At 41.4% G+C, this 8947-nt stretch overlaps 1 protein-coding gene across 1 annotated transcript; it reads right to left on the bottom strand.

The window, feature by feature from the left end:
* Positions 1-1231: 1231 nt before the first annotated feature.
* Positions 1232-8667, bottom strand: LOC103648736 (CDPK-related kinase 3). Its single transcript, XM_020538051.1, has 9 exons — positions 8035-8667; positions 4314-4444; positions 4014-4055; positions 3824-3932; positions 3637-3715; positions 3270-3482; positions 1556-1615; positions 1332-1474; positions 1232-1243 (listed from the first exon to the last, which is right to left on the bottom strand). The coding sequence occupies exons 1-9, from the start codon at positions 8665-8667 to the stop codon at positions 1232-1234; spliced, it is 1422 nt and encodes a 473-aa protein (XP_020393640.1).
* Between the last annotated feature and the right edge of the window lie 280 nt (positions 8668-8947).

Genomic DNA, 8947 nt, shown 5'->3' with positions numbered 1-8947 from the left:
TACACAGCCACCTCTTTCCTTTTCTTTTTCTTCCTGTTTCCAATACTTAGACAAGTATATTAGTACACAAAACCAATGTACTAAGACTTAGAAACATACCTTTGCTCTTGATTTGCACTTTATTCATCCATTGCATAAATTCACATTTAAGCACTTGAGTTGGCACTCAATCACCAAAATACTTAGAAATGGCCCAAGGGCACATTTCCCTTTCAACACCGAGATCCCGGGCTGCGTCCGCCGCCCCTGTTCTCTGGTGTCTCTCCTCCCTGCACCTTGCAAAAGGCGTGCGCGATCCGCGATTCATCATCATATCCAGAATAACATCATCATATCATAAATATTCTCATCATGTTCGTTGATTAAAGTAAAGCAATAGCATGAAGCTAACCATAATAACCCAAAAGGCAATCAAGGACAAGGTAAATACAAATGTAGTAAATCCTTAGGTTTTAATTATGTAATGCGAGACAATGAATTATAAAGTAAATAGGACACACTACAAGAAACTGGTTAAAGAACATGGATGACAAACCGTCGAACTTAATGTAATAAGCTGTCGAACTTACCGTAAGAACATGGGTGTACCGACGAATATAGCCGACGGTGATTTTTAGACGAACTTAGAGAAGTAAGTTCGATGGCCCCCACGTTCTTAAATTTAAGAACGTGGGTACCGTCGAACTTAACATTAAGAACATGTGTTTTTAAGTTCGACGGGACCGTCGAATTTAGAGAAGTAAGTTCGACGGTACCCACGTTCTTACTGTTAAGTTCGACGGGGACGCGTGGCCGTCGAACTTATGTGGCCAGCGTGGGTCTGCGTGGGCTGCACATTAAGTTCGACGGTACCCACGTTCTTAACTTTAAGAACGTGGGTACCCACGTTCTTATCCCTTTTCTAGAAAAAAAATAAAAATTACAGAAATAAAAAATTAGACAAACATAAAATCACATGCAACACAGAATATCACATACAATACAGAAACATAGAGTAAGATCTAAAGTAAGATCTTAAGCCACCATAAGGAGCATTGCCATCAAAAGTAAGATCTAAATGAATCAATGTCCTCTCTTAGGGTAAGACACACAGGGAGGCCTGCAGAAGCTTGAAAGTTTGTCCGAATGAAAGAAAATCTCAGTAGAACTTTTTGCCCTAATATTGTTGGTTAAGCCTTTTTGTTGCATAATTTGGAATCCACTTACTAACAATCTGTACTTGACAATTAAACTACTCAGTTAACTGCACTTGAACGAATAACTATTACAGTTCTAAACTTCCAATCATGTTTCTAAACTAATAATTAGAAAATAGAAACATAGAACTCTACCAGCTCAGCTTTGTCTTCTTCAGGATCAATTGCATCTTCATCTTCGTTGCCATGCATTAGCTGTGGAGAAAAGGATCCATCTTCCTCTTCAAATTGGTTATCTATCTGTTGAGGTATAGGCTCAGGTGAATATTGTTTATCATCTACAAATAAAACATAATATCAGAAATCACTTGAGTAACTTGGAAACATAGTTGATTGAGTAATAAGAAAAGAAGGTAAACCTTCATCCTCGTGCATCTCATCCTCTAGTTTATTATCAACTTCTTTCTCAGATTCCACATCTGGTTCAACAGCACCAGGATGTTCCAATCGATGTAAATGCTTCCTTAGGATAGAAGCATGAATCTCCCTCAGGCAAGCCTGAGATGCAAACAAGATTTTATTGTAAGTATAAATTGGAAAATCACTATTAGAAGTTCAATTCAATAGCACAACTCTAGATTATATAAAGGACTACTGTAGTAAGCTTTAAAAGAAGTTTAGATCATGCTATTGCACCACAGGTCACCAACCAACCACTGGAGGCAAAGTAGCACCTTTTGCCTATTACTGAGAGTCTAGTCAATATACTCATGCATCCTTTTACTTGTTAATAATTAATAGAGATGAGAGAATGTATAACGGTATGACCTGGTGTGTGTTGTTCCCAGGGTTTCTAAACTCCCTTTCTCTTAATATAACGGTATGAAAGCGAACATACTTCTAGACAAAAGGCAGTGAAGCGAACATACTTCTAGGCTGATGCTAAGTAGAAGTATATTTTGCAGACAACAAGGCATGGAAGAAATGATAACATGTTCAAACCAGCTATTCCATTCCGGTACATAGAAAAACAAGCTATAGGCAGATTACTAGCACAAACCTATTCCTTAGCATTAAAATGTAGTGATATAAAAAAGGGTCAGAAATTCTTGGAGGACCATACGAAGAATACATGTTGCCACTGCAAATCAAAATGGATAAGAGTGTAATACTACACTCAGCTTCATCTATAAAGAAGCAATAAACAAAAATGATTGTGGTTCTCAAAGAAAAAAATGGAAAATACTGCACTAGCATTACCAAAATGATCATATATTACCATAAACCAATAACTAATTCAGAAAATTAATATTCTACAAATAATCACACGAGACACCATGAAGTAGTACTGGTAAAAAAATTAACATATGCAGTTTAAATTCATAAGTAAACATTGCACAAACAACCTAACAAAAAATATTGATGTCTGTATTTGCATGGTTAACTATTTAGTCTGTACCTGTAAAAACAACCTTTGCAGCAAATTTCTTGTATTGGAACCATAAACTAAAACATTTCATTAAAAAACCAAATCAACATGGAAGTCAGCTAGATTGACTATCAAGTGCTGATTCCAAATGATAGAAAGTCTTAATTTCTTGAACAAAACTACTAACATAAGCTTTTACAGCTCCCGCTTCTGGCAATGTTGAAAGACTACATGTTCACACTCAAAGAAAAAGAAGAGAAATACAGGCAACAGGTGAGTATTTATTAGTCAACTGGTTGATGGTACAGGGAATCACATAATCTGGCCCATACATGGGTGCTCAAATAAGGGGGTTGCTCTAGAAATTTAGTTCAAAGTTGAACTAAATCCTAAGGATTTGGATTCCATCCCCCTTATCCAAACAGAATCTAAGAATAGAGACCTACTACCAGTCAGAATGACATTGATTTCATGAACATTTCTTTATAGGAGAACAAAAAGATACAGACTCTACTTGTAAAGAGGCATGAGAATTCAATAATGTCAAGGCCAACACAAGCTTCAGCCGTCCATCAAGCAGAAGCTTCAATACGAGTCCTGGCTCCACATCCATCTAGAGCAACCAAGTTTCTGCCAAAGTTCAACTGCCTGCCTTAGAGAACTTCCCTGCTGAAAAAGATATGCACACAAAAAGAGTTAGGAACAGAGGTATGGTGAGTCGTCAAAATTAGGGTCAGCTCTCAGCACTGAGCGAAAAATACCTGATTCAGTTTGTGCCCAGAATGGCCTGCTACCACACAGCAATATATAAGTGATAACACCAATTCTCCACATGTCTGCTTCTGTGCTATATGACCTATGCAAGACTTCTGGAGCAACATAGTATGCACTTCCAACAATGTCATTAAGCCTTTCATCTGTAATGGGGGAAAAAGCATTAGGAGCATCAGGCGTTAGAACATTTTTTGGAGGAAGGTCATATCATGTTTCATTTTATGGCAATGGACTTCTAACATATTTGTAAAACAGAACTTTACAATTGGATGGCCCTTGTGTGGAGGTATGTAATACCTGGTCTTATAAAATCTAAGAGACCAAAATCAATTATCTTCATAGGAGAATGCTCTTCCCTAGTGCTGAATAGGAAATTCTGTTAAAAACGTCCATGGGTGGATTTATCAGAAGGAATATACTACAGTTTTTTTCGCCACGACAAATCATATTTTGCGATACACTATACTTAACAGAGTCCACATACCTCTGGCTTCAGATCACGGTGAACAACACCCTGAAGATGGCAAAAGGCAACTACTTTTAATATCTGTTCAACAATAATTTTTGCATCCCCTTCATTGTATCTTCCACCTCTGCAAAAAACAGACAGTACTGTAACAAAGCTACACCTTGTAGTGGTGTTCGCAAAATGATTTCTCAAGAAAATGTAATACCTGGACAAGATTCTATCCAATAGTTCTCCACCTTCACAAAGCCTGATCAATAGAGGTGAAGGAAAATATCAGTTATCATGTAACTTCCCATTAATCTAGCTAGAAAGAGAAGGACTATAGTAACAGTTAGCAAGTCTTTCCATATATAATGTTAATGTGCTGCAAGAGAACATCAACCCTAAGGTAGACAATGTGACTTTTGAGCACTATCATACATGTTGTTTCAAGATAAACAGCACATGCAATATTCACAGTTTTTACATAGATCAATATTATGCAAAGGCAAGGAAGAAAACGTACTCCATGATTATGTAGACATTAAGGGCGTCCTCACAAGCATCATAAAACTTGACAAGATTGGAATGTCCAGATAACGCCTTCAAAATTTTCACCTCTTTGCGCACATCCTCAATAGATATTACCATTGTCATCTGCAAGAGAAAAACAAAGGAATGAGGTGAATTTTGCAAACTAATATAAAATCTAGATCAAGATATATTTTTCCCCTGGTGCAGTGAGCTAGGTGCTAGGAAAGTGAATTTAGCGCTAACTGATGGGTTGTCTAAGAGAAACCTTAATCTTAATTGAAAGGATCCCTTGAGCATCTGTTAGCTTCTAGCCTCAAAAATTATATACCATGTATGTCTGTATGTTGTAACAAGGAATAAAATTGCACGCAATTCAAATAAAGAACTATATAGATGGAAGAAACACAATAGATTCAATAAATACATCTCCTGCTCAAATAATTTCAGTAGAACAAGCAAAAATTATAGCAGGCCAAAATAGTCATTAATTAATTAATGTTGTATCGCTCAAAAAACGACAATATACATGCATGAAAACATTAATGCACCCATGCACGTAGAATTCTTCTGTGTCGCCTATCGTACACTAGGTTTTCTCGACAACTTGCTGCACAAACATTTTAGATGCCAAGTAAAACTGAGATCAAAATTAAATCATTCAACAATTAGAACAATGTCAGTGGAAAGCAGTCCCCAATATCAACATGTCCTCAGCTTTGGCACCAAGAATCTAAGAGACATTTCTTTAGTTCCTACACTTTTCCCTATGTTTCTTCTACTTATGATCATATAATAAAATGATGCAGAATGGACCAAGGGACACCTGTGATACCCATTTTTCAAAAAAAAGAGAAAATTGCGGATTATTCTTTTTCATTCTTTGTTTTCTCTTCCGGGTCCTATGGTATAGGGGTTTGGAACTTTTAGGAAGTATTCACCAGTGAAACAGTGGAATTCTTGTTGGACTTGTGCGCGGGGGTCGAGAGCTCTTGCGAAGGAATGGTTTTGGGCCGTTGATCGCGATCCGGCGGTGGGAAGCGCACTTCCCCCCCCCCCCAAAACCCTAGCTGCCCCCTCTCTTAAGGCCCCTTGTGGGCAGCCGCCCCCCCTTTCCCTCCTTTGGCCGCCACCCTCCCCCTATCTTCCCTCTTCTCTCTTCCCCAAGTGCTGCAGCAGCCCCCTCTCCATTCTCAAGTTTTTTTGCAGCAGCCATCTCCTCAACCCTAGCCGCCACCCCCCATCTCCTCTTCTCCAAGTGTCGTTCTTCCTCGTCGGATCTTCTTCGTGTGGGAGCAAGTTTCAATTGGAGAATTGGTGGGAGGAAGGAAGGAGAAAAAAGGTGGAACTCAAGGTGATCTTGAAGTTATCTATGTTTTTGCGCTAAAATTCAATTGATTATATGTTTATCTATGCGAATCGGTAGAGGTGCTGTCCAGAATTTTTGTGGGAGGGCGAACAGAAGTAGTTCTAGGGGTTTCTGGGGCTTTTTCGTGGGAAATTAGTGATAATCTATATGAGAATCATGTAGAGCTTTGTCATACCTTTCCAACGAGTACTTATGCGCTCAATTCGGAGTTATAATTTAGGAGACATCGCTGTTTGAATCCGGGTATGTTGCTGTCCAAAAAACAGATTTTCCGCAGGTGGGCGAACAGCATTAGTATTAGCAGTTTCTGGGGATTTTTCGTGGTAAATTAGTGATAATAAATATGATAATCATGTAGAGCTTTGTCATACCTTTCCAACGAGTACTTATTCGCTTGATTCAGAGTTATAATTTAGGAGCTATCGCTGTTTGAATCCAGGTATGTTGCTGTCCAAAAACAGATTGCAGGATGTATCTTGTGGACGGTTTTGGGCTAAGTAGATGTGGGAATTTAATTATCTTTTGAATACAAAACTTGTGGGGAATTTTATATAGATGCTTCCGGAGTTTTTGATTGATGTCACTGCTGTTATAATTTTAAAGTTATGAAATTATCAAGTAGCGCCGCTGCAATTTGGTGGTGATGGGGAGAGTTGTCGCGCGCGACGGGTTGGAATTGTGCGTAGGTGCGGCATTGTTTATTAGCGTTTGTTATGTGAATTTGTGCACTAAGGTGTGTGTCAAAAACATGTGGTGGACTTTTGGATCGTACTTAGTACCATTCCAAATTTCCGGTGAAGGCAAGTAAATACAGTGGTGGTTGCTACCGTTTGGTTTGCATCCTATTCCCTGTCATTGAGTATGCATAAGTTTTAAATATGTTAATCATTGAATTCTATGATGAAGTTTATTTGTTTGGAAGTATTAATTCTCAATTGTCTAATATTGTGGATGATCATAATTTGGTAATAATATATGTGGTTGATTCCCATCTTGGATGAAGTTGAAGTATCTTTTTGAATCACGTTATATGAAGAGTTGTAGGCATGTCATGCACATCGCATCATCCATCTTGCATTTTGAAGTTATGTCGTGATCTTGTGGTCCGACCGTACCAGTACATTTTTAGCATCGTACGTTGCCCGAGGAGGGGTACGATGCGGCTTCATATCCTTAGAGGTATGAAGGCAGAAGTCATCCTTGCATTTGCAGACATTTGTACTCATGAGGTATATATGAAGTGTGACATTACTATGTTACTATTGTGGTTTCTACCTGCGAGGTGTGGTAATTAGGTGTGGTGTACGTTGTATACATGCTGCACCTTCATAATAAGAAGGTTGTGGAATCAAGTGGTGGTAAAACAATGTTCTTATGTGGTTAAACAGTTTGATATTATTTTACTTGCTGAGATGTGTCATCTCACTCTTGCATTACTCAATGCAGGTACTTGATACATGTTGGGAATGAGGGGAGTAGCAGCACGTCCACTTTCACTCTCACAATAACGCTGCCCAGGCGCAGCCATGATTTAATTAGAAACTTATTGTCAAAGGAAGTTTGTTTTCTTTAATAGTCGTGTGCGTTGGTTAATTCAGTTCAGGTCGTATGTTTATCTTCCCTTGCTAGCCGATTAATAATACTTAATATGTTTTTGTCATGATATATGTTTATACACTGTTGCCCCCCTAATTTATGCAATCTTGCAAAGGGGATGCTGCCGAAATTTTATATATGGACGTCAGAAGTGTAGTTCAGTAGCATTCCGGGTTGTTTGTGGAACCCAGGGTGTTACAACACCTAAACTCATGAAAGGAACAACAATATGATGGAGATACTCGGGAACATGTTCTCTGAGGTCTCACAAGGAACTCTGTCGCTGCCAAGCTAGTGATCTAAAGCTGCATAAACTACTATGCCATGATAGCTTACAGAAAGAACAAAAAAGCAAGAAACAGGTGATAGATGGATGAACAGTTGAACACTCAGATCATGAAAATGGGCACATTATTAAATGTGGCAATGCTGAAACAAGATCTCTACAATGTACTTCTAACCCTGTGGGGAAATGCCAATGCCAATGCCAATACCATCAGAAAAAAAACTGATCACCCTGCAAGTCAGCCAAAAAGCAAATCATGAACTTATGATTGCAACACCTGTGGTAGTGGCACTTCAGAGATACTGATCTACTAAATGAGAGTTAAAAAAGATCACAACAGGATGGCAATTATGTCATCCCACATAGTTTGTTCATGATCCGGTGGAGGAACCGAGCCGATTGAAACAGGTAAGATCGTGTCGTGCGTCTAGTAAAAGAGCACTATGCGATCACGAATAGCAAGACCTTGGCTTTGGAGATGACCTTGACAGCCATGACCTGGCCTCTCATGTCTCCCTTACAGGGGCGCGCGAGGCAGGTGTGGCCGAAATGGCCAAGGCCCACCTCCTTCCCCAGCTCGTACATGGCGGTGAAGTGGTGGTCGTAGCCGAAGCTCTTGTCAAGCTCCCGCCCCACCTCCCCAGCGCCGCCGGCCCCTTGCTCCGGGATCGGGACCTCGATGGGCGGCCTGGGCACCTGCGACGTGGAGGGCGGCGAGCGATGGCCGAGCCGGCACGCGAGGGACGCCTTGATGTGCTTGGCCGGGGAAGGCGGCGCGAAGGGGCGGCGGAAGAACCGGCGCGGCGTGGACGCCGAGGTCGCGGGCGACGGCGCGATGCCGTCGGGGAGGCCGAGTGGGCTCCCCGTCCAGGGGCTGCCCGCCGCCGACAACCGCGCTGGAGTCGCCCCGGCCCTGCCCCCGCGCGGCTTCCCGGCCGGCGACGGCCGCGCGCTCCACCTCCCTCCTCTTCCTCGCCCTCCCCCTACCGACGCCGCATCCTCCGGCCCGCCTGCCGCCGAGACCGTGATGGTGGTCGCCTCCATGCCACCGCCGTCCGCGTCGACGCCGTGCACGTTCCTCGCGTAGCACTGCCCCATGGCGGCTCGGCCTGGCGCTAGGTGAGAGGAGCGCGTGTGTGTGGGCGGGATCAGACAGGGGGTGAGAGAGAGAGTCGCGCGCGTGGGATTTTTGGATTTAGGTTTTTAGGATTAAGTTCGACGGTGTGCACAAGCCCGACGTACTTAAGTTAAGAACGTGGGTACCCACGTTTCTAACATGTTAAGTTCGACGGTTTTTTTAGGGCCCACGAACTTAACTTAAGAACGTGGGTGCCCACGTTCTTAACATAACCCATGAACTTAACTCAAGTAAGAACGT

Source organism: Zea mays, chromosome 5 (assembly GCF_902167145.1).
Source record: "Zea mays cultivar B73 chromosome 5, Zm-B73-REFERENCE-NAM-5.0, whole genome shotgun sequence".
NCBI lineage: Eukaryota > Viridiplantae > Streptophyta > Magnoliopsida > Poales > Poaceae > Zea > Zea mays.
The sequence above is the reverse complement of the archived record's forward strand: the minus strand, read 5'-3'. Positions and strand labels throughout refer to the sequence as shown.

Bases quoted from the DNA above. Each gene is read 5' to 3' on its own strand.
- LOC103648736 (XM_020538051.1), bottom strand. From the start codon at position 8,667: ATGGGGCAGTGCTACGCGAGGAACGTGCACGGCGTCGACGCGGACGGC. The intron at 3,933-4,013 runs GTATTACATTTT...TGTTTTTTGCAG, and splicing joins TTGGATAGAATCTTGTCCAG to AGGTGGAAGATACAATGAAG. The intron at 1,616-3,269 runs GTTCCTAACTCT...CTGTTGAACCAG, and splicing joins TGACGACTCACCATACCTCT to ATGTGGAATCTGAGAAAGAA.